The sequence below is a fragment of the Telmatherina bonti genome, assembly GCF_933228915.1.
Source record: "Telmatherina bonti genome assembly, chromosome: 19".
NCBI classification, from domain to species: Eukaryota; Metazoa; Chordata; class Actinopteri; order Atheriniformes; family Telmatherinidae; genus Telmatherina; species Telmatherina bonti.
This window is the reverse complement of record NC_136617.1, coordinates 20,381,707-20,407,626: the sequence shown is the minus strand read 5'-3', so window position 1 is coordinate 20,407,626 and position 25,920 is coordinate 20,381,707. Positions and strand designations below refer to the sequence as shown.

General features: G+C 39.6%; 3 protein-coding genes across 3 annotated transcripts; all 3 read right to left on the bottom strand.

Moving 5' to 3' along the window:
* Positions 1-355: 355 nt before the first annotated feature.
* On the bottom strand, positions 356-2,466 carry ggcta (gamma-glutamylcyclotransferase a; the record flags this gene model as incomplete). The annotated part of the gene is made up of 4 exons (XM_079258725.1): positions 356-481; positions 608-740; positions 839-984; positions 2,350-2,466. 4 exons carry the CDS (start codon positions 2,464-2,466, stop codon positions 356-358), a joined length of 522 nt encoding a protein of 173 aa, XP_079114851.1.
* A 1,351-nt stretch (positions 2,467-3,817) lies between these two features.
* snrpd1 (small nuclear ribonucleoprotein D1 polypeptide) lies at positions 3,818-6,904 on the bottom strand. Its single transcript, XM_079258622.1, has 4 exons — positions 6,795-6,904; positions 6,119-6,195; positions 4,741-4,932; positions 3,818-4,137 (listed from the first exon to the last, which is right to left on the bottom strand). The coding sequence occupies exons 1-4, from the start codon at positions 6,806-6,808 to the stop codon at positions 4,061-4,063; spliced, it is 360 nt and encodes a 119-aa protein (XP_079114748.1). The 5' UTR covers positions 6,809-6,904; the 3' UTR covers positions 3,818-4,060.
* Positions 6,905-9,413: 2,509 nt separating this feature from the next.
* LOC306769733 (ankyrin repeat and IBR domain-containing protein 1-like) lies at positions 9,414-24,375 on the bottom strand. Its single transcript, XM_079258428.1, has 20 exons — positions 24,121-24,375; positions 19,685-19,856; positions 19,406-19,537; positions 18,033-18,224; positions 16,717-16,834; positions 16,407-16,627; positions 15,690-15,778; positions 15,469-15,613; positions 15,155-15,315; positions 14,807-14,895; positions 14,456-14,586; positions 14,205-14,339; positions 13,949-14,035; positions 13,778-13,844; positions 13,548-13,693; positions 13,070-13,248; positions 12,882-12,933; positions 12,672-12,728; positions 12,393-12,516; positions 9,414-11,800 (listed from the first exon to the last, which is right to left on the bottom strand). The coding sequence occupies exons 1-20, from the start codon at positions 24,306-24,308 to the stop codon at positions 10,323-10,325; spliced, it is 3,963 nt and encodes a 1,320-aa protein (XP_079114554.1). The 5' UTR covers positions 24,309-24,375; the 3' UTR covers positions 9,414-10,322.
* Between the last annotated feature and the right edge of the window lie 1,545 nt (positions 24,376-25,920).

The following is a 25,920-nucleotide window of genomic DNA, read 5'->3' as shown; positions in this document are numbered from 1 at the left end:
TTAATATGTTCAGGCCACACAGTGGAGCTAGTTCTGTTCTAACAGCCTGATGGGAAAAATAAGTAAGACCAAGCATTTTCTGCAAAAGAAAAACCACACATCCCAATCTGTAACCCTCTGATGTTTTTGTACTTTTAGTTAATTACTGATAGATATTACATGATGAAGGTAGAAAACAATTGTGATCCAGTTAAAATCTGCAGAATCTGAAAGGAAGAATGTTGAATTATGTTATGGGTCATTGGTCTCTAATTGGACAGATCCAACCTCACAACAGGGCTCATGTCCTGCTCTTTGTATTCTCAGTGCAAGTAGATTGTTTTTTTTTTCTTTCTGAGATCAAGAAAGTTTGTCTCTACTGCATGGCCGCTCTGATTTTATCAAGTACTGATGGACCCTCATAGTTGTTGGTCTGAATAGCCTCCAGGTTCTTCAGGTACTCCACAGGAAGCCCATTCTGCTTTGCGCCCAGACACACCACCTTTAAATAAAAAAAAATAAAAAAAAAGAAATGAAAAATGACAAAAATGCTGTTATAGTTAACATGCAGAACAGTGTTACAGATTAAATGGGAGTGTATTGTCGTAGGTCCAGTTAATGCTCACACCTGCTTGTACTGAGGTGAAGGAGGACAGGCGTGGAAATTATTCATCTGGTACGTCCTGCAGAGCACTCTGCCTTGATCGGTCTCCACAAAGACCTCCATTGGAGAGTACTGTCCGAGGCTTACTCCTTCCTGGCTTCAAGGGCATGAAAAGAAGACAAATGTGGTGAAAGTTAAAATCAAAACTATTTACTTCTTCACTGAGTAACACACATGTGCTTGTGTGTAACTCACTTGTCCAAGCTTGTGAGGTTTTCATTGCTCAAAGTCCAGATCACCCCCCACACCTCTGCTCCTGGACATGACTCAATGGTGGCCACTCCACCATGCCATGCACTTTCCACGTGTTCCTCCCAAAGGCCAAAGTTCAGCTTATAGTCCTGTACACACATTCACACACACGCTTAGATCATGTTGATGATGTAGATGGTAGAGAACATAAGACTGAGCCGTAAGGGGGTTAATGAAGGAGCTTATTTGTCATTTTAACAGCATTCCCGCTGAGTTTGTTTTGCATTTTGGTAATAGCAACGTGATCAGAGTACAGTGCACTAAGATCCTGTTGTTGCAGCTGTTTCATTAAAGAAGGCAGTAAAGGAACACCCTCACATGAGAGACTTGTAACACTATCAGTAATTCTATGTAGCCCAGTCAATTGCTTCCCATTAAAAATTTAAAAATCTTACATGCAGTTTTTGCACTTAAGATGGGTTGGCATTAACTATCAAAAATCATGTCTGGCTTGTTTAAAGCATGTTTTGTAGCAAAAATTCTGGGAAATGGGCTACAGTTTTCATGTCAGTCAGAATTAGCTTCATGTTGTGTTGTTATCCCACTGTAACATAGTAGCTTTTTTTTTAATATATAGGTAATCCTGTATGAGATGAAATCCAGTGAATACAGCCTGGCTGCACATAATATTTGGGAGATGAGAAAAACAGCTGGTACGACTACTACAATGAAACTTATAAATAAAAATTAGTGAGTGTAATTCCTTGAATATTCCGTGAGTATTACTGTTTTGCAGAGGAAAATTAGACACTACATAAACAAAAGGGAACAAATTTTTATCATTTAGCCACATGGCAAAATCAGCTATTCAACACGCTTTATTTTAAAACATTTTTTTTTTTTTTAATTACAAATACAAAGCAGGTATTAAGGTATAAATAAAAAGAATCTATCTGTATATGAAAAGCACAAATGTAACCACTCGATCAAGAGAGGTTTAATTAAATAAATAAGCAAAATGACATGTTATGTTGTTAGTACTATTATTATTACTTGAGAGAATAGCTTTTAAAGATCTGGATGTAAATTTACACACATTCTTTAAACCCAGCCAGTTTCTAACGAGTGAATTAAGGGTAAAAGTTTACCAATAACCAAACACGTGATCAATAAATAACAAAATATAAATTATTGGTAGCGATCACCGTTAGTAAAAATGATTATTTTAATATATCTTTCCCCCTTCTCTTTGAAGTTTTAGTGACATGTACATGAAGCTAAAAGTGCAGCTGCAGCATTCAGTCCTCCATTTAAAATGGGAAATAAAGTATCGCCATCCTCACTTTGCAGCGTTGACGATTTTTTTGACTCGAGAAATGCGGAAATTTACGCCCAGGAAAAAGAATGAGATACACAATACATATACAGATAATGTTGTTGGATACTTTTAGTACAATTTGAACACATTGTTCATTGTAGAAAGAGACCAAACAGATTTGTGCTGTTTGACAAACCTTCAGTCGACCCGTAGAGAAAAATATCGCCGAGGGGTTGGCCAGCTGCAGTCTCTCTTTCAACAAGTTGCTTCCAAAGGCGAAATAGTTGAATTGCCCACGGGTAGCATCGGACATCTTTCAGGTTTAGTTTTTTGTGGTCTTGTAAGAAGTATGAGACAAAGATAACACGAGCTATTAGTGCCTAGTCTGTCTGTTCGCCGATGGTGAGACCGGCCGATTGGCTGCAATGCAGGGATTAATGTAGGCCTACTATCTACATTTTTATTATACTTTTGAGTGGAACTCTCACAAATATACGGATTTAGAAAAAAAAATGTAGCTCTGGTTCATTTAATTTATATTTCATTATATTTACTAACTACTTCCGGTTCCAATGCAACCGATAAATAGTGGATGCTAACTATTTTAATACGAACACTATTTTGTATGTAAAATTTATCCACAAAAACAGAACTATATTCTTTTTATTATGCCTAAAATTGACTATAACTTAAAAACCGCAAAAGAAAAGTCTCTCAAACCAAGAACCAAAACACAGCAGCAGCTAGCGGCTGTTTTTATCGTCTAATGTAGTTGTACGGTAGCCGACAGGGACAAACGCGCTACATATACAAAAGCAGTCAGGTGATTGCTGCTGGCAAAAAAGTCTGACTGGTCTGTAATAATCTTGTCCAGTTGTGTCATCATCAAAGATGACACATTTGTTTAAAAACCTATGAAGTGAAAGAAAGTAAATGAAGTGAGCCAAATGTGAATTTCCTAAAAATAAAATTGTAATATAATCAGCCTACTTTGCAGTTTCACAGATATAAAGATTTCATAAATCAAATGATTTAATCTGGACTCTGTGCTGAATATCAGTCCAGATTTTAAGTGTATCTGCAGGTAGTAATTATATATTATTTTATCTTAATCAGGAACTACAAATGTGATCAAGGTCAAAGTTCTCAAAAAAAAAAAAAAAAAAAAAAAATCTGAATTGCCCTTTAACTTGTTTTACTTGGAACTTGCCTCTGTTATTAACATTCAAGAGCACTTACGCTTCTAGATTATAAAACATTGGTACACAGTCTCGAATTAATGTTCTTGTGGCGCAGCATCTATTTCCATGTTTAAAAAGTACAAAATCAAAATGAAAGAACTGATTTTCACTTTCTTAGAAAAGATCTACAAGAATTACTGGCAACTGCATTGCTATAATATGATTAAAATAGCAACATAGGTCACATCTAGATATTTTATATTATCCATTAAATTTTTTGACAAGGTCTATATATATATGATAAATCACCTATCAACTTTAAGGCTTTGGTCAAATTTCCATCAGTGTTACTCATTCAAATCAAACTCTTTGCCATGCTGTTATTACAGCCACACTTGGTTTGTACTAAAAAAAAAACGTATACCTTAAAACAATGTCATAATCCATGCCAAGACAGTTGTCATGGGAACTGGTAGATTTTTGTGTAAAGACATTTTATTCAACATTGTACAGAAAACAAAGTAGGACAATCAATGAAACTGAACTAAATGCCCAGAGTCAAGATTACCTCTTATGAAATTTAATGTACAAAATAAGAAAAAAAATTAACTAAAAGCATGTTGAAAAACATTTTTTCCCTGTGAGAATGGACAAAAATGGAAAAATCCTGTACAAACAGTGGGGTAGCAAGAGAAGGGAAAAAAAAAAAAAAACAAGGCCTCGCAATCATCTCCTTGGTCCGCCTCGCCCTCGTCCTCTTCCTCTCCCTCGTCCTCGTCCTCTGCCTCGTCCCCGTCCAGCAACTGACAAAACGAAAAGATTCAGCACACCAGAGTCCCTAAAACCTCATTCGCTTGAACACATTATGTTGACGGCTCCTATTACTCCATATTGATTAAACCACAGCCGTGTGCCAAAGTCATCAGTGAGTCCAAACCATCAGCTTTTAATTAATTAGACAGTTGACAGCAGATAAATCCACCACTAAATCACATTTTCTTGAAAAAAAAAGATGAAAACGCATCAGAGCAATCGTAAAACAGATTTTACTTCAGGTGTCGCAAACATAATATGGGGAACATGTGCCTCTCGGCTTAGTCCCCCTAAGCACAATCTTCACAGGAAGACTAACAGACACTCCACATTTTTGTCTTTTTGCCTCAAGAAAATTCACATTTGCAGAACTAATTAGAGATCTGTGATAAACTCAGATTGCTTTTAAACTTCAAACCAAGGAGTTTTACACAACACAGTTTTCGTGACTGGAGAAAATACTGCAATGACTTTAAATACAAGAAAACACATCAGTGTTGTAAATACTAAACAATAAAATGTCTTTTGTTAAATGTAACAGACATTAACTATAGATCTAAGAAAGACCATGGGACATTTCTGACTTTCCTTACCTGCTTCTCTCTTCTTGGATTTGATTTTTGGCTCAATGTCAACCAGCAATGTGTCCAGTGGGAGACTGTCTGGCAGGATGAAGTAGCGAATATTGTTTCCACGGATACTGAGCGACTCCAGCTGAGTGGGCTCCCTGTTTTTCAGGGTCATTTTCACCGCCTTCAGGTGGGTGTTCATACTCACATCAACACCTACAAAAAGAAAAATCAAAATGAAACACCTAAATATAAAAATCCACTAAAAATAACTACCAGCAAAATTCACAGTGATAATAGTTCAGAACCAGTGTTTAATAGAAGTCGATCCAAGATGGTTTTTTTCCAGTTGTTTCTGGCAATTATTTCAATCTACAATAATTAACCATGGCAACATATATCCCAATCACATGAGTGTATAATCCTAACTTTACCACAAAGTAATGTTTCTTTTACTTACTTTTTCTGTGTGCTTGTATTTTACTTGACAACATATGTGAAGTCTGAGTACTTTTTTGCCAGTGGGAAATAAATTTTGAAGTCAATAATAAAACATCAGTGATGGGAAAATCACAATGTTTCAAGGCTGTATTTTGATGTAATATGGAAAACAATTAGTGGTTGTTTACATTTGTTCATGTGCAGTAGTATGAGAGTTGAAGAAAAAAAAGATGAATGAAAATTATTAAAATCTGTAACAATTCCACTACAAAAAAATTATATAAAAAAAAGTGGCTTTAGCAGGTAAATTACTGATTTAGTTCAATCTAAATGTTGAAATGATTAAAAATGAACTGGCGTTGTTATCCAGACAGTTACAAATATAATTCAAATGATTTCAGATCATGTGGTTTGCATCAACCTACAACAACATATTTATCCTTTAGTTGCATTGAATAAAGTGCAGTGGCAGTATTTCACTAACTAGATCACATTTTAGTAGCAGGTGTTTTTCTACATTCTCTTAAAGTAACATCTGGAGCTTTTCTTAATTTTCAGACTGGATCTGTAGTTTTAGTACCCATCAGTGTAAAGAGATTATTGATTAGAATCATGTTCTTCACACTGCTTGTGTGGAGTTGACAAAGATGCTAAACTTAAAATTGATTATCTTGAGAATGATGTGTTTTTTGTTTTTTTAACGCACATAGTAAATTTGTATTGTATCCTTGTTTCCTCATAGAGAACTGGACCAGGAATTAAAAAGGTAAACTATAAAGAGGCATTACAGATGATAGAATTGATAACATCAAGTCCCAGTCCTTGTTAATAATTTTTCATAGCAACATTTCATATATAATTAGAGAGCTTTTACAAGAGAGTAAGAGAGAAAGGAGAGCTTTGTGGTATCTCCCTCTCAACATGGATGAAGTAAGAGGTCAACAAAATACTTCGATCTTACCTGTGATGGTACCATGGACCTGGGTGCCATTCTTTAATTCAATGGTAACAGTCTCATGGCTGAGTTTCATCAAAAACCTAAGGGGTATAATTGAACAGGATTACAAATATCCAACCTTTAACTTTGGGCTTAGCATTTTGCATTTCTCACATAGGTTTATAACATTACAGAAGAGATTACCCTGGAGTTGGCTAATTAGCCAGTTTTGGCTAATGGATGCTTAGCTTCATTCACAAAAACAAAGTGCTACATTAGAGTGAGGGTAAAACTAAATAGCTTTTTTAGTTAATTTTCCAGAAGTAAACAAATTAAAAGGAAACTTCTCTAGTAACAATAGCTGAACAGTAAAAACTAACCAACTATACAGAGAATAGCCAGAGATGGATCAGGCCTTCGCCGTGATCGGCGAATGCCAAAATTGTTAAACCATCCTTTAAAATCCACATAAAATTACAATAATTTAATTATGAAATAAACAACAAACATATATATTTGCGCTGGGCTGTTTCTAATCCCGGAGTATTGTAACATTGGACAATCCCCATTCATTCGGGACCGCTTCCCGCCTCATCACCAACACTTGGCGTACAATCAAAATCCATCTACTTCCAGCATTCAGATTTTAGCACTTTATGTTGGCACATTTGTTAAATTGTTCATTTTCACAGATGGTTACCTGACTAGTTTCATGATGGTGACAGACAGCAGAGATAAATCCTCCACCAAAGAGAAAAATTACAGCGCTCGAGTGAAAACACAGGCCGCTGTTGTACCACTTACGTTCTGGTCGCGTTGTTATTACGTCACGACGTAAGTGTCCACAACGAAGACATATCCAGCACTTTTGTCACATTTTCGTCTCATGTCCTTGTTTGTTCTGCATCGAACAGAATACTAATTAATCTTATATGACATTTTTGTCTTGTCCTCACTGTTCCAGTCTTGTATTTGCTATATGTAGTATTTGTAAAAAAAAAAAAAAGTTTAAAATTATACGATGGATATCGACACCTGCTGCTGCATATTTTGCTGAAGCTTTTCTGAAACTCTTCCCTATTTGTCTTAGACGTGTCTATATTTAAAAATTCTGGCATCTTTACGCTTTTGCAAAAGGACGCGCCCCCCCCCAATATTTCCTATTCAAACATATTTTTGAATTGAACCAGTAGATGGCAGCAGTGTTCACCACTAAGGAGAAAAGATTTCATTCATTAGTCTAATACTATTCTTGGCCAAATTTTATGTTCATAAATGTAAATTCACTAACAGTAAACCTCTCCATTTTCATAGGTGGTTTTTGAAAAGTATTTTGTGTGCATTAAAAATTCCAATAACTCTAAAGACTTAAAACCTATGAACTGTTTAGAGACATGTTTGTGCTCTACCCTTGTTATTGCTTCATTTCCCTGTTGATTACTTTTTGTCCTGATGTTCTGCTCAGTTTTGTGTTTGTTGTAACTGACATGTTTAATAAAAAACAAATCTTTAAAAAAAACATTTAAAAAAATGCAAACACTGCTGCCACCTATTGGTTGAATTTTAAACCTGTTTGACAAATAAGTTTACACGGAGCTTGACATTTAAAGCATTTAAAAGGCTAAAAGTGTTTTTGAAATTACTTTCAACTTACTTGCAGAAAAACAATGTCAATCCTTCATCAAAAAGACATAAAAAAAAAAAAAAATCTATAAAAAAAAAATAATTTATAGGTAGCGTCCTTTAAAGAGGCATGAGATTTAGAATTTAAACAATAAACACACACTTTCAGGTCTTTTTATTGAGAGTAAACTTTGCACTGATACTTTCATTCATATATCTGGCCACACATCAACCCTTTCTTGAGACCAGCGGGGAATGTATCAAGTATATTCTATGAGAGTGCAATTTCTTTTATAATTATGAAGTTGTTGGTTGAGGGAGAATTAAATTATTGACAACGTATGGAGCACAAAATGGCAAAGGACCATTCATTCACACCATCAGTCAACCTCCAAATGAAAATAATAAAACCAGGATTTCTCCATGGTGTTTCCTGCCTGCAGTAGATTACTGCAACACATTAACAGCGTGATTATGTAAGATAAAACTACAGATTCAATGCTTTCATGATCACACAATGTAAATGAAAAGTGTACAGTCCTGTAGATCATTGCATGTTTCAGGGAATAAATCTTAAAATGTTACAGTCAACACCAGCAACGCCATAGGCTGCCATTTATCTAGGCTTTTATAAAACAATACAGTTGGTACGTAAAATCTTTTCAGCACTTATCATTGCATCCTTAATACATTAAATGGTTTTTAGGGTTCATCACTTCAAATTTTACGTTAAACAAGGTTAAATCCCCAAACTATGACACTTCAGTTGTTCTTGCACACAATGCCATTAAAGGTTTGATGAAAACAAGTTTGATTTCTCATCACAGCAGGCAGTGTTTTATTCCCCTGTAAACATAGCTAATCATAAACCCAAGGCTGAACGATCATCTGGGAGTCACTTGTGAAATGCCTATGAAATCAGAGGTCAACTAGATTTAAACATTCAGATGAATGATTGTTCATTAGTGTAAAACTTCTCAGTCAGCCTCAAAGCAGCTTCAGACTAAACAGCCATAACACAGGTGCAGTTACTTAGGGGCTTATTTAAAGTAAAATAAACCAGTCATTTAATCACAAATCCTGTGAATTCAAGTGGTGTACTCTCCATTTACATCTCAATGGCTACGTTGTTTAAAACAAATGACTTGAATAAATATAAAAAAACGAAACAAAAAGGCACAGACCAGATGAATGTGGTCTCAACTAAAAGAATGGTCATCTATATTAGAAATATATATTAAAAAAAAGGATAAAAGATAAATGACAGTGAATACCCAACCCAGGTCCTGCCATACTGTACCAGCCATCACGAGTGGACCAGATACGATATACAGCATAATTTGATTTATTTTGAGTATTTCTGATGGCTGCTTTGGCTCAGATTCAGTGTGCAAAACTCTTGGTGCAAACAGCCATATTCTCAACACACAACATGAATTCTATATTTCTCCTGATTCAGAAAATGTCACTTGCTTTTGTCAATGATTTTAGCAAACTGCCATTTTTTTCTCAACAATGTTGCTACAATTTTAAACAAATTACCAATTATTTTTTGACAATGTTGAATGAAACAAACCTTAGATAGAAATATAAAATGACTTATATTCTGGTAGACTTGTACGATGTATAGGTTCATTTAACAGTTTTCATGTGTTTTGTGAAATTTGTTGACAAATTCAGGAGTAGAGCAAATTGAGTTTAGAGTTTCAGACATAGAAATAAATTTTTGAGCCACCGTCAGTCAAATACCATACAACCGATGCTCACCTCTGATGGTCAAGGAGCATTTAGAAATGTGCAGCAGGTGATGCAATGAGCAGCAAAAACACAGTTCAAACCCACCTTAAAACAAGCATACACACACACTCCTCACTAAGCTGCTCTGTAAAGGAAACCTTCCTGCGCAGAGGGACGAGATCTGAAAACATCACCTTAAACAGTCATTACAGCATGTTTACCAGTGTGACGTTTACGCAGCCAGCAGGCGTTTCATCTTTCTTACTGACAGGAGCAATCAGCACTTTGTTGGCACTAACAAAACAGGCACATTGTGCATGAAGGTCCAAATCTGAATCAGGCCCTCTGATTGTACAGCACGCTAAAACAGGCTCCAAGTATACAGCCGTCATCTTGTTTGGCTCTCGGAGCTCCGAACAGGCTTGTGGTTGGGTTAGTGTGTTGATAAAGTGTTGTTATATGAGGCAAGTTTGGATATCAGCACCAAAACTTCACCCTGATCAAACTGAGGAGATAAATAGGAAAGGCAGGGGAATAAATAAGAAAAAGAAAACAAACAAAAAAACATTGGAGCATATTATGTATAATGATATCAGTAGCTTTCTTTTGATGAAATCTGTTTTAAATACTCATTTGTTTTAAAGAAAAAGTTGCCTGTTTTCACAACAGATAAAATGCACTTAAAATAATTCAACTGCATGTGACATCTTTACCAGACAGTCTGCAGAGCTGTCTGTCTTCTCTCTATTCAGTGTGATAGATACAGTAAACGATCAACCCTCAGAATCACTTTCTTTGATCTACTTAGCTCATCTTCCTTCTCTTTCTTTAGTCTGCTCAACCGTTTCTCTACATTATTCTGTCGCTGTCACACCAAGTGTTCTTGTTCCTCCCACTCCTCAGGTGACCCGTTTCCCTCTAACTGAAGGACAGGGTCCAGGTCTCTCTCTGTGGCTGGGGCAGTGTGTGCTGGACTGTTTCCATGTAGGGAGCGTGAGGATGGGTGTGTGCGCACTTCGTCCAGCGACAGCTCAGCCACACACCCTGCCCCCACGCTCTCTTCTCCAGTGTCTCTTTTTTCCAGCTCCAGAGAGTGAGGCCTCAGTGTCTTTGGGCCCTCCACACCTACAGCACCTGATGCTTGCCGATTTACCTCCCCTTGATCCCCTTCCAGCTCGCCCTCCAGGGGCTGCCAGACTGGGGTGGGGGTCACATCCCTTGAGGTCTCACCCTCAGCCTCAGTGTGTGTGTCAGGGGAGGAGTCTGTTTCTGTGGTGGGAGGGGAGGGGATAAGAGCCAAGCTCTGGGGGTTGTTCTGGGGGTTTATGTTGCTGTTAAACCAGGCCATGATGTTGTCCAGCAGCTGAGCACTGGCTGTGGGGTCCAATGCCTCCAGGCTTTGAGGATCACTAGGGGTGAAAGGGCCTCCGGGGGGAATCACAGGTGAAAGCAGCAGCTCCGGCTCAAGCTCTGGAGATGGCAGGCACAACTGGACAGGTGGTTGAGATTCTGACCTAAAAGGTTGTTCAAGAGCATACGTGGCAGGACGCTCTGTAGCGTAGGAGATACTGGGCTCAGGGCAGGGGTGGTAAGAGCTTTCTGGTATTGCAGTGTTCTCATATGCATGTTCTTGGGTATATGAACTAGGACGCATGGAGTTTTGAGTGCGTTCAAGTGTGCAGGAGGCAGTGTGTTCAGCCTCAACTAAATGAGAAGCTGGGTGGCAGTAACTCTGCTCTTTGTTGTCATAACGGGGATCCGTGATGGTGATATGATCGAACACATATTGAGGCATGGGTGTGTTCTGATCTCGTCTATGGCTGCAGTTGCTGTAGGCAGGTTCGGAGGAGTAGGGAGCAGTCAGTGCACTGTGGTTGTATGTGTGATGTGAGCAGAGCTGCTCCTCCGAGTGTGTGTCCAGGTCGTATGGAGTGGTTATGTTCCCCAGTTTCATAAGGCTATCTCCCAACTCCAGCAGCTCTGTGCTGAGGGAGGGAGGAGGGGGAGGGAGGGGGATGGAGTTAGAAATGGATGGCTGAGAGGTGGAATCTGTCCTGTTTGGAGGACGAGGAGGATCCAGAAGAGAAGTGGGAAAGGATGAGCCTCTGGCTCCTGGAGGAGCCTCTGGGTTGCGAGAGTGCAAAGCAATATCAGCCAGCTCTCCTGCTAGACCTGACCTCCTCTCATGGCCTCTATCCAGTCCATGTTCCAACTCCACCCCGCCCTCCAGTCCTCGCTCTCTGCGGGACTCCTGAAGTGATAGCTGAATGGCTAGAAGGATGTTAGGGTCATCTTCATCAAGGGAGCCCAGTGCTCTTCTGTGACCCTCATTTCTCTCTGAGCCATCTGAAACAAAGAAATGATCACAGTCAAACAAGGCCTGCTCTGTGTGGCTCGACTATAAATTAATCCCAGTGATCTCGCGGATTCGATCGGACCGGATTGATGGAGCAATAAACCAAAATCCCATTTGCTGGTTGTCTGGTGCAGTGACAGGTCAAAGTTATTAATAAAGGTAAGAAATGATGCTTGAGTAGGGTTCTTTAGTTTGTGCAAATACAGCGCTAACTGGGGTTTCTGCTGATGTTGAGTCACATTTATGATTTTTTAAATACAACTCACACACTGATGCAAGTTTGGATTTAGAGATTATTTTGCTATGCTTTCTCATAAAAGACTAGTATTTCACAATTGAGTATTTTAGTTTGAAGAGCATCTTGCACAGACAACAGAAGGCCCCATTTTTGTCTCTTCTGCCTCGTCTAACTGATGCAAACTCAAAGGTTTTTTTTTTTTTAGTTACACTGTAATAGCTGCTAACATGCTAAAATTTTTAAGGATTGGTAGAAACCCTAAAAAAAACATGAAATGTGCCTTCACTAATATTTGGACAAGCATTTGCTCTTTTTTAATTCACAAGCTGAAATTCCTGCCAGACCTGTGTTGTCACTCCTCCTGTTGATCTCTGGTGTGTTGCTGCTGCTTCTGAGGTTATGCAGACTTAGCATGTCTCCTCTGCGCCGTGGTCTGTGTCTCCGACGGTACTGGATATCAGCATAATCCTGCAGAAAGGCATTCGAGCTAGGTCATTACAAAACCAAGGCAAGGCAGCTTTCTGGTGAGACATATTTTTTGAGCAGGTTTAGGGTCCTATACATGGAAAACAGAATCTTGCTCAGGCATTTGCACAATATGCCAGGACGCCTTGGAGCATTACCTGCGACTGTCTGTCTCTCTGATCTCCTGCTCCCAGCACAGAGTGACGACTTCCCATCTTAACACATATAAGCAAATTATGTCAGCAGCCGCCGCAGTCATGCATCAACAAGAGCTCACACACTAAGCGCAAGTTTAGGAAGCGTGAACTAAAAGGCTGGCAGAACATGTACGTTAGTGTTTAAAAGTGACAAAAGGTGTTTATGTTTACCTCAGGGGAGGCGAAGCCCAGGTACTCCCAATCCCATGATCCTCCTGGGTAACTGAAACATAAATTAACAGAGGGTTAGGTTGCTTTCCCACCCCCACTTCCTACAGCAATCAGTGGTCCATATTTCTATCAATGTCTATTTAAAAAAAAGTAAAAATAAGACCACTTCTAAGAGGGTTTCTGATTACTTCCTGCGAAGAGGCTCAGGAGAATCGTTGGGAGCAACACCACGGGCTACTGATGCCAGGAACTCCTGTCTCTTTTGCTGCACCAGTCGTGCCGCACTTATTATCTTGTGGCACGGTGTCCTCAGGTACGGCCGGTTGACCTTCTGGGCCAAATCCTCCACCACCATCTCGAGGTCAGTCTGGGAAGACAAGAAGACGTGAAGACAAGAGAAAAACCAATGACTTTCATTTCAAATTGCACATAAAACAATTGTTGGCAAAATGTGAGGGATAATTTGAATTAAACCCCTTTTAGGCACCTTAAATACAATAAAATTAACTCTGGTGATTCAAATTTGTTTACAAGAATTAGCATAATTGAATAATCATCTATTAGAAAAGGGAAAAGAGTTAAACAGAGGAATATTTTTTCCCTCCTTTTGACAGAAATATTAAAAACCCAACACAAACATTTTACATTTCAAAGTTGTCAGATTACCTGCATGAGCTCAAATATCTCTTTCTGGGTGCTTCCTTGCTGCAGGAAGAAGCCGTAGGGGTAAGAGCACTTCAGCACACGCCGCGTCTTCAGCAGCTCAGTCACACCATCTTCAATGAAACGAGTGTCTGGAGGAGTGCCCTCACCTGTATAGGAAAGATTTTCACTTTTCACTGACTGGCGTTTCAATGTAGACAAAGTTAACTTCTCAAGATGTCTAACACACTTACGGCTAATGAAGGCTCTGCTCAGCTGTTCCATCTTTTCTTTAGCCGTTTTTAGCAGCTTCTGCTCCAGCTGACACAAACATACAACTTGCGTTTATCATCAAAATGCAATATAAATGTGAAGTGCACCTGCAGTTATGAAAGTTACACATCGTTATAAATGAGAGTTTATACCTTGTAACTGTGTTCGTGGTTTTTGAAGCGAGTGTAGTAGTGCATGAAGCGGTCCAGCTCCTGAAAACTTTTATGCTTCTTTTCTGCCTGCAAAAAAAAACACGAGGCTACATGTCATTCAGAGGGTTCGGTGCATGTGTTAGTATGTGCAAAAAATATTAAACAATGTGGGGAACTGACAAGTGAAAAATTCATATTTCCATCTGAGCACACAGAACTGTTAGTGTGTAGTTTGTAAAAGTGTGAGTGTTTATACCTCTACAGTCATCTCTTTGGACTGCTCTTCTAGCTGCTGGATGACCTCATAGCGAGTACAGCGATAGTAGCCTCCTGTGGATGAGCTGTGTTTCTTCCACTCCTCCAGACAGATCCAACAGAAGTCATATTTACACTATACACAGAGAGAAGCAGCAGTGTTTGTCATCAGTTTCAAATTAATTACACAATTATCTAATGACCATAATTTTTACATAATGTTAAAAAATGAGATGCAATATTTGTGCGAACCTTGGCACACTGCATGTGGTTGCAGCCCTCATTCTTCTGAATGGGCGACTTGCAGTTGGCACATGGTTTGGAGTTGGTCAACAGCCATAGGCAGTTAGCAGCATCCTCATAGGCCTCGCTCACACCCGCCACTGCAGGAAAAACACATTAGCAACTTCTCTGCTGTAGTGCACCTGCCCTAAAGATACACTCTAGCATAACCATAAATATATTAGAGACTCCCTGGTGGACAGTGCTGACAGCTGCTATAAACAGACTTGTTGTGGTGCCAGATTATAGCGCTGCAGCTAAAGTGATCCCTGTTAGTGCTGAAAATTCCTGGAAACACTAACAAAACAAGCACAGGCTTACACTCCTCGGGCTTCATCTCTGTGACTTTCTGAAGCCAGTTCCTCCACATCTGACAGTCACATGGTTCATGGGCCTCACCAAGGCACTCCCTGCAGACATGGACAATGATAAACAGAAAACAAGATGCATCATATATAATGGATGCAGCAGCTAAAGCGCAGCACAATAAAACACATGTCATATTCAAAGACAAAATTAGAAAGAGGACAAAGAGTTCAGAAAACAGTGTGATTTATGTGATACACTTACATATACGATAATAACATGATCATAATTATTACGTCTTACACTTAAGACAGTAGAAACATTTCCATATTCATGTAATTAATAATAAATTATGACATTTACCAGCAGAAAAGGTGACCTTTGCCACAGTCAACAGCTGGGGAGGGCAACAATGGGAAGTTGTGAGGGTCAGTGTCCCCGGGGCCTGGCCGGGTAAGCCTCACTGCTCGCTCACAACGAGCTGCAGGACACCAGCGGATGGCTGGATTGTTCTCCACGAATGCCTGGAATTCGGAGGGAAGACAGAGAGATGGGAGAGAAAGAGAAATCACAAAAACATTCAAAAGCAGTAGAACAACCAAAAAAAAAAAAGAAGGAAAATGCTGCTTCTGATGCGAGCATTTACCCCCAGAACATTATGCATGTTGTGTTTGTACCTTGATATCAAACTGTAGATATCGCTGGTCCATCTCTCTGGATACCACACTCTCTATTACATGCACGGGCACCAGCTGATAACACTCATAGGCTGGGCAGAAGATATTGTGAGCATCGCCTTCCTGAATCTTTACATTTAGGAATCTGAGACACACACACACAGGAAAAGTGAAACAGACCTGATCCAACACAAGAGATATAAACCAAGTCTTGTTCCTACCCCTCCCAGCAGGATCTGCAGAACTCGTGACCACATGACATGTCAACGGGGTCTTCAAAGACTGAGATGGAGCAGAGACAGATTCCACACTGCAGGAAACAAAAACAAAAATCACACTGACTTTGATTTTTTGGACTAAGACTTTTCCTGGACAGGCAGACTTAGTATAGTACTGGTAGGAGCTAAAATAAATTCATTCCAATATTTATGAATATCCGTTCAAAAAGTCAAATTGCCAAGTGCCATCAATACTTGGAACATACTTTCTTGTTAAACTTTGACACTTCCATCTACTGGCTAAATATCCATGACTTCAGTCTATGTAAATGTTCTAAAATGTGACACCTTAACTTTTTTGTAAACTTCAGCCTGGAAATGCACTGAATTAGTATATGAAAAAGCCTCAGCACCAACAGTGGACAAGAGCCTAATGATTATGTATGAGTACAAAGAGTACAAAGAATTATTGCTGGTGAGGTGGCCTCTGACCCTCTTTGTTCTAGGAGGATTAAACATTAACCCACTGCCAAACAGACTTGACACAAATTCAACTCAGCCTCTCCAACAATAAGAGCAGGACAACGACAGCTGTTAGTGCATATGTCAGCCCGCAGACAGGAAGGTTGAACTGACAATTCTTCTGTTTTTTTTTTCTCTTGTTCAAATATTCTTAAATCAAAACTTCAACTTGATTTCAGCAACTGCAACACTTCTCACCGTGGCCAGGCCCTCCTCTCCAGGTGTGAGGCAGCTGTCGGTGGGAGAGGTGAGAGTGAGAGTTAGCGGGGAGCGTGGGGTCCTTGGAGTACGGGGAGATGGCAAGGTGTCCCAGGCGTTGTAGCCGCTGGGCGGTGGAGTTGGCATGGCAACACCGGAGCGCTGGCAGCAACCTTCAGCATCTGACATCCAGGCTTCCAGAAGCTTTTCTCTGTCCCAGTCTGATAGGAGGAATAAGTTATACATGCAATTATAAACAGAGTTAGACACGCAGGGAAATATGTTAAAGACATCACAGTGAAACACCCACCATGTGCCCGAAGCAGAGCCTCAGCAGTGAAGAGGGGCGCTTGCAGCATGTCTGCTGTTTCTACGATCAGCATGTCCTTCAACCTGCGCAGATCCTGAAGCTTCAGACCCTCATAAGGCTGGAAGGACAAAAACAGATAAATATCAGGGACACAACAGAATAAGGAGAAGACAAAATAGGGTAAAGAAAAACAGACCTCAAACAGTGAGACCATAACATTTTAAGGCAAGGGGAAAAAAGAAAAGAAAAACGAAGCTCCATTAAAAATGAGAATTCTTATAATTATTAGATTGTGATACATTTAAGGAGGTGAAAATCATCCTGTGGGGAAAAAAAATGCAGAGCAGGAATAAAAGAAGATTATGTATTAGCATGGATTTGGCTGCAGGAAGAAAGATCAAACTGCTATCAGTTAGCAGCAGCTGCAGTGCTGCTTCCCTCTGTGCATATGTACACACTCATTATCATACTTGTAAAAACCATTAAGTTGTGACCTATAACAAGACAACAAGAGGTAAGCTTGTTGACAAAATGGTGACCATATGAGCACAGCAAATGTTAATGCAAACATACGAGGCATACACAACTCAAACAAGCTTAAAGCTGCTGCTACTGAAGTCAGTGTATTGGCAAACAACGCCTCTTAGCTGAAGTCAGCAAAAATAAATCCTATACTTGATGAATATGGTTTAGCACAGCTACTTCAAAAACTGGCAAAAAGGATGGCCTAAATATAGGTGTCCTCACTGTTTACTGTAATCATCTTCAAAACTAGCAGCGCATCTATAAACACTGAGCGTTTGTACCTTAATTTCTTCGCTTGTGCAAATAAAAAAGCTCCCAATTTGCTTTCGAGGAGTCTGTGTTTCCAGTCCTTCAGCAAGTGGAAGTTTATGCATTTCAGACAACTTTATTAAAGACGAAGATTGACTTTTATGACCATGAAAGTCTGAAGATTAAATTGAACAAAATTTAATCTAATATTGCAATTTGTACATGTTTCTGCACATACTTTTGCAGACAATTGCAAGTTATTAGTAATTAGTTTATCGTTGTGAAAGCAGAACAACTAAATGAATAGAAACACAAATAGTCACAGTCTCTATGTCGTAGTGAAATATTATCAAAACAAATCAGAACAATAATCATCTAACTGTTAGCATTAAAAACTATTCCATCCAGGAGTTAATTATTTTCATGGAACAATGCTGCCACTCCAATGACAATACAAGATTCAGTGACACAACAGAGACAAAAAGGAGTAAAAATAACTTCAGTCAGCAGGAAACCCATCGCTCTTGTAACTGTGGTCTCACCTCCTTGTATTGCAGCAGTCTGGTTTCACCATGTGCGTCTGCATTTGACTGCTGAGCTGAGGCGGAGGAGAAAACCATTTGCGACTCCAGGCTGAGAGCCAGCTCGGTGTGGTGGTGGCGCTCGGCATGGTCGCATGGCGTCAGCTTGTCCTCGTCCTCCACAAAAAGATCAGCTTCGCTCTGGATCAGCAGCTAGACGGAGGAATAACAGAAGAGAGTATAAAAAGGCTGAACAATTTTAAGGGGGTAAAACAACAGATTTACCACTGGGAGTGGGAGAAAAGAAACGTTTCACATAAAAAAAAATTACGATTTTAAATAGATTTTTTGGGTCAAAAATTGATTTTATTTTTCAATTTTATATGTTTATATGCTTAGATGCCATATAGAGAAAAAGTTACCACTTTCTCCAATAGTGGGCAAAATGTTTCTTTTCAACTGTCTAGTAACAAAACGTTATATTCGTTTTGGAAAACACTTAAACAGAAGACGGAGAATGGCAGGCAACCTGCAAAAATGCGCAGAGATAAATCCTCCACCATCAAATTTTAAGTCAAAACTGTGGACACATTTAGGATTTTTTGCTTTGAAGGGAAAAATAGAGCTGGACATGTCGAAAGCTATTTGTAAATTCTGTAATGCACATGTCGCATACTGCGGTAACACAATAAACATTACTGCCCACCTAGCAAGACGCCATCCTGAGGTAAGTGCAGAGCTGACAGCCAAACGTACAGCAGCCGCAAGCCCACAGACACTCACAAACCAGCACTTTTATATGCAGTTCAAGGTGTTGAAACAAGAGTTCAAACAGCTGGTTCTCACATATTGCTGCTGAATAAATCTTAAAAATTGACAGTTGATTTTTTTTTATCTTTAAAATCTGGATCGTGATATAGTCTTTAAACTTGGTCATAATGTAACTTTTTCAAATGGTCTGCTGTTTAAAAAGCAAAGTAAAAATTGTGAGAAAAGAATATCGCCCCAGCCCTATTTATCACCAAACACAACAGATAAGGAAACACAAAAGCAAAGATGAGCAGACATAAGACTAGCTAGTGACAAAGTGGGACCAACAGAGATGTGCAAAGTTTGTGTTTTTAAAATCAAGAAGAAAACATAAAAAACCGACAATGATAAAAAAGGCAAAAAGCTGCGATTCATTTTTGCTCAGTTCAGGAAGTGAAGGTTCCCACTATATGTAAAATTGTAAAATCTTTAAAAACAAGGAGGAAGGGGCCACTTGATGCAGATGCAGAGTTTCTATAACTTGTTTTATGCATCCAGTTATAAAATACATAAATAATCCCTCCAGAAAATGTGGAATATCATAATAATTTGAATGAATTTGTTAATGTAGGGCTTTTCCTCACCTCCACGCAGCTCTTCATGCCTGCAGCAGCAGCATAGTGCAGACAGGTGCTGTGGTGGTTGTCTGTGGCATTGACATTAGCCTTCTCATACTGGCCTCCCTCCAGCCTGGCCCCAGTCCAGCTCAGAATCATCTGGCAAAGTAGGTAAACAAACAAATACACACCAACATTTGCAAGTCAGTTTTGTAGGGCGCGGTGGCCTCGCAAGACTAAACTGTTTTAAGTCACCACTTCAGTATGTAAACTGAACAATGTTTATAATTACTTATGAGTCTGTACCTGCAGGGAATCCGTTCGGCGCTGTTCGTCCCTTTGTGGTCGGGCCAGCCGTGGTGACAGCGCTCCCTCTGGCAGCAGCAGGATCTGTGGGCCTTGGCACAGCACATGGAGGCACGTCTCATTGTGCACATTTCGCTTGTTTGGATTTCCCTCTTTGCTGAACAGGAACGACCTTTTCAAAGCAGCCAAGAAAGAGGGGAATAAATTAAAGGTAAAAGTAATGAGAACAAACCAGGTCAGAGAGTTGAGACAGGAAGAGGAAGGTGGGGGAGATAAATGTTCATGAAGATGAAGAACTATATGATTATGTGTGGAAGATGTTGAAGTCAGGAGGTTCAGATGTGAATTGAACACTGATGTTCATCTTAAATTGAATAGATATTCTGGCTAGAAGGTCTACACAAACGCATGGGGACTGATGGATATGCTGCTTGCATTTGAAGCCAGGATATGCCTGCAGTGGTGTTCACCAAATACATTTTCTCTGCTATTTGTCTGTCAAAACCTCCATTTACTAATTACCTTTCAACTCTTATTTGATCTTATTTATATATCTTTCTCCCTCCTTTTCAGTTACTGTCTGGATTTTCATATCTTTAAAGACCGCAATGTTAGCTGAACACCATCTAAGAGCTAAACCTGTAGAGGAAGAAAAAAGATTTTTGGATAATGAATGAGTGTTTCATTCTTTTAAATGCAAATTCTCTTAAAAATAGGATGCCACTGGGTAATCCCCAGTGGTTCCTTTTTGGATGCAGCAATAGACAATATTGAAGATAGGTATTAATCTTTTCAATATTTGTGCAGGCCTGCTTTACCCTTTTTGACCCTCTTATCCTGTCAGACAGGCGCCCCTGCAACTTTGCTCTAATGGCAGAGCACTCACAATGCAATAATCACTTATTATTCCTTCTCAATGCAAACCCAAAACCCTCCACCTCTACACAGATATACTCACACAAAGCTCCATGTTCAGCATGAATGGCACTAATATCAGTTCAATAGAGACCTTTTCGGCTGCTCTCATGAAGCGCAAACACTTCATACCATAAAGCTACTTAGTGGCAGTAGAAAACCTCAGCGGAGGTGCTAAATCTGTACAAATACATCTTGAATTCTGACTGAGCTTGTTCATAGACGATGATGTTTTAATGCAAGGTTAAAAAGGAACTGGGCTTCTCCCCAAGAAGTGTCTTCTATGTAGTTGCTTCTTAAAACAACTGAGATAGCTGGCTTTTTCACATATTTCTAAGATTGACTACTAAGTTGTTGTGGAGGAGGGGTTACACTTCCTGAACCACACCTATTTTTCCAGTAATAGGTGTACTTGTCATTTCCAGTTTTCACATCTCATGGGATTATTAGCTGGTAAACCCACAGACAACTAGAAGAGTGTGAAAAAGCATGAAACAAAGATGTGTTATAAATAATGTGAAAAGCAGGCATTTATCAGCCCACGCTTGTCCACTGTTGGGCTTTGTTTTGTCTGAAAATCCTCCACTTGTCTCTGTCCAACTGAACTGCTGGAACAAACAAGCATTTCCTCTGATACTTATCAGAAGCAGTGCACTACATTCAGCACGCCTCTCTGGTCCATTATAGGTTAGTAGGAAGGAACACAAATAGCACACCAATTGATTCACAGTGTAATATTCTGGGACTCAGACACATTAAGCAGTGGCAGAGTCACAGACCCCCCCCCCCCCCCCCAAAAAAACCAAAAAAACATGCCCGTGTGCACACATATAGATGCACAGATAATTGACTGGCCTTTTCAACCAGCCTCCTCTAACAACTCAACCACCACCTTCCACTGTAATCATGGAAAGAAAGGCAAAGGGTGTTCGGAGGAGGAAAAGAGGAAGGCTACGGATTCATGGAATCAGCTGTTTTGGTCGTGGCTGGCCAAATAATGACCTCTTCAGGAGGAACAAACTAATAATAACAATAATAATAAAAATAATAATAATAAAAGCCGCAAGCAGCATCCATTGGGTCCAATCCTCATGCTGAAACCCCCGCCCCTCCTTACAATACAACGGGTTAAGGACCAGATTAATGCTGTTAACTTTCGTGCAGATCTAATGTATTTCTATGGACATAAACAATGCGCTTAAATGAACTAAACGGGTGTAAACTCCAAGATGGCGGACACCCCGTTGCCATGGCAACAGAAGTTTAGTGGACTTTTTTTTAACTTGTCTTGAGGCGTTAGACATGTGTGCCAAATTTTGTTGTCCTACGTAAAGGTACACATTCGAGACCTAATTCATTTGTCGGCGCTGTAGAGCCATCTTTTGCATTGAAGTGCATGTGGACCATAGAATATCGCTTTTTTCGCCGGGATTATGGTGTCTGCCAAGTTTCGCAACTTTTCACGGGGGTTAAGGGGGTCAAATTTGAGCAAGTTGTGTTCAGAAGGAGAAGAAGGAGAATAAACATTTCGATCTATACTTCGTACAGCTTATTGTAGCATATTACCTTCTTGTGTTTCTTTTACTTTGAAGATTTTATTTTAGGCAGTGGCTACGCTTAGCTTCTCTCTTTCCTTCTCCTTGTCTTTTTGAAAGTTGCTGATGGTCCAGTGGATGCTGTTATGTGTGTCTGTGTGCACCCTTTTCGCGCAAGTGTAAAAGCAAATAAAATCGTATCTATACAGTGAACATGCTTTCAGGGTCATTGCAGTGATTTAGCAATGCACATTCATCACAGAATGAAAAAGATTACAACACAGGGTCAAAATATTATCTATAAATCTACACAAAAAAGGAGCAGATACTTAAGAGGAGGTTACTGGTAAGAGACAGACTCTCGAAATGTATCTGTTCTTTCAAGATGGATGTTTATGCTCCCATTAGATTAAATCTACGTCTACATCCTTAGTTGAGAGCACAGGCTTTCTGATTGCATTTTTCAGAACATAAAACATGATTTGAAGTATTTTTGTATTATATCCTTTTAAAAATTTTATTAGTCTATGCTAAAGAGAACATTGCACAATTGTTATCACAGGCCTAACATTTAAGTCTGTTCCTGCAACAAGACTCTCATACAGTTCTTTGACCAAACCCAACCAGTTGCTTGCTTCTAGTTAGATGTTGGCTTAACATCCAAAACTACCTAGGAACAGCTTGCTTCTCCACAGGCAAGAACCTCACTGTGAAGCAGGGCTTTTATATCAGAGTGCCTGTCTCTTCCAGAGCTGCTTTGGTTTCTTTATTTTGACCTTTTGTAGAGGATCACAATGCATGGAGACAGACCGTCTCCTACTCAGATTATTACTCTCATTTGCTTATCTGCTGTAACATGTTTTCATATCACAATTTGTTTATAAACACCTCATGGCTTCTGTAAATGTTGACTTATCCAGCAGAAGCAAAAGAAAACAGTTTGCTGTCCTGAGTGGTGCTTTTTTTTTGTTAAAGCTATTTTAATTTGGGAGATCCAATATTAGTTAATAAAATTCGAACATGAGTTTTCCAACATGAGACCACAATGCCAATTAGTTTCAGCTCAATCAACACACCAGCAGATTTACAGCTGTATCAAACGCTCAATATTAAAAATAATGATATAGATCCATTTTTGGCGTGAGATTTAAATGTGATCCACCTGCTCATAATCTAGTGATTCATATGATGGCCTGATAAAACAGCATCAGAAGCTGAAACTTTCTTGGAACAAAAACCCACCCTCTTTACACATGAAGGCAATGTCAGCTTTCACTCATCCTGAAGCATGGAGGAATCAAAGGTAACAATAGACTTTGACAGAGCTTCAGCTACATAAGATGTGTTCAGAAAGCTAAAGTCCCTGATCGCCACCACACAATTCCATCCATCACTGTATCTCTGCATTCACAACAGCAGGGGGATATTAGCAATGTTTTTCACAACTCAAAAGTGATGCAAACAACCTGGACTCCAGGTTTGGTTATTTAACTGTGTGTGGTAATGTTACAGAACACAGAAATAAATACACAGAATTTGTTTTTGTTTGTTTTTAAATTATAACAAAATGCATTAGGTTTCTGGCAAAGACCAATTTGAAACCTCTTTCCTGTAGCTACTGCAGGTGTGCAACCCAGTTTATAACCCATTTTGTGGGTTATAAATTGCAGGTTTATTTCATGCAGACAAAGTGCTGCTGAGGATCTAAATGCAATGGAATTTCACTTTTGCTACATTTAATGTATGTCCCCATGTCCTGTAATACCATTTTCATACAATGACTACAAATGTGACAGGCTTCTGTAGACCTTCTGCACTTGTTGGAAAAATTGATCTTTCTCTGAGATCTCTTAAATCTGACACACAGCTAGTTGTTTTTCTATTGAATGATGCATTAGGTAACTGCTTGACAACATCAAACATCACAGATTCAAAAATTACTTTTACTAAATTCAATTAAATTCTCAAATATGTCCAGTGTTTTACCTGAGCAGACGTGTCATGGCGTGGCGACATACATAGTGCAGGGGTGTGTTGTGCTGGTACTGCTCTCCGTATGATGCATTTGGGTCCAGGCTGTCCCTGAACTGAGGGTTTCCCTCATACAGCTGCCATGCCAGAGCCTCATCACCACTCACAAGGGCCTTGCGGAACTTGGTGGCTGTGTTGCCCATTGCTTCAAGTTTGCAAGGGGCCACAAACCGGGAGCTCTGGCAGATCCCTGTCTGCTTGCCTCTCTTTCACCTCCTCCTCTTCCTCCTCCCCTGTTCAGCACAGGTTATGCTTTAGAGCAACATGGTTCTGTGTTTTCCTTCCCTGTGCATGAGAGAGAGAAATGCACAAGATTGAATGGAGGAACATGATGTTCAAAAAAGCAACACATGAGGAGAAAAGTATTAGAATAAATGGAAAGAACCCTTGCAAGGGTTGGAAGTAGAGAAATATAAGACATTTGCTTGAAAGTAAAGATGAAAGAAGAAAGCCAGAAAGATAAATGGTGAGAGAGCCTCAATCAGTCATTGTATTGATTGGTCAGCTGATGTGCTACACAGAGGATGTAATCTTTCAGGAAACAGAAGAGAAAACAGGGACAGAGGAAAGACGTTAAGAAGGCAGAGATAATTATACAGAGAGCAGACTAGAGGGTAGGTTGATGATATTCAAGTCATTGATTTCTTAGTCAGCTGATAAAAAGCAGGGTCAATATTACCACAGCAGGCCACCGTTGGGCGATGGTTCCAGTGAAGAAATTGTATGTTACAATGTTTATATGCTGTTCTGTCACTAAGGGGCTGAGAGACCGTTAAACCACGCAGAGCTAATATTTTGAGCTACACTAGTTTTACTTTGCTTCTCAGACACTAAACCCAAGAATCACAACTGTGACTGCTCTACCAGGGTTTACTCAACCAGCAACAGCTTATTAAACCACTGTAAACTGCCTTCCTAACTTCTTTTTTTTTTTGGGAGCAAATGAAACTTTTTCTCTTTTATTTTTGTGTCTTTTTTTAATACCACAAAAATCTAATAATGGAGCTAGACCTAAGAGAGATGGGAAACAAACAAAACACACTTTCTTGTCACATGTATATAATCACTATCTTTATCATTGTACTCTGCTTCATTTCCTTCCTAATCTTCACCACCTCTCCCTCTTTCTCCTCCTTCTTACTCACAAACACATTTTGGTTTGTCTTTAATGCACACACTGTAACATCCTGTAATGAGTGGAGTGTGTAATGGGTACATATGTCTGTGTGTGTATTTGGCTATTGAGGGTATCATTACAGTCTTCATTCTATGGCCATCTGTCTGAGCTTCACAAAGAGCCTCTTTTAGGATGGCTACAGTTGGCCGCTGGCAGGCCAGGCTTTGCAACATTTGAATAATGTGGTTGGCTGCCTCCCCTTTCTACATGGTGACAGACAGGGACACAGCCAGGGAAAAAGCACACTGACAGATGAGATGTAGGGGCTGCACAGAAGCTGCTCACAATGTTGAATAATGGCAAACATTTTCAAAGATCCACTCTGGACTTTGTGTGTGTTTTTGTACATCTGTGGGCAGGATGGTGGTTAAGGGGGCTACTATAGTTAATAGGTCAGTCTGTCTGCTTGGCCCTGTTTTGTGCATACTGGTTTACTTCCAGTTCACTTCACCTTTCCGCATATATAAGGTAGTCTCGCTGCCTCCCATACTAAATAAGGGCAGGAAGTCTGAACATGAGGGAACCTTAGAATTCCAGGGATTACAAGTCCTGCTGTTTGCACTTGGCAGTGACCGTGC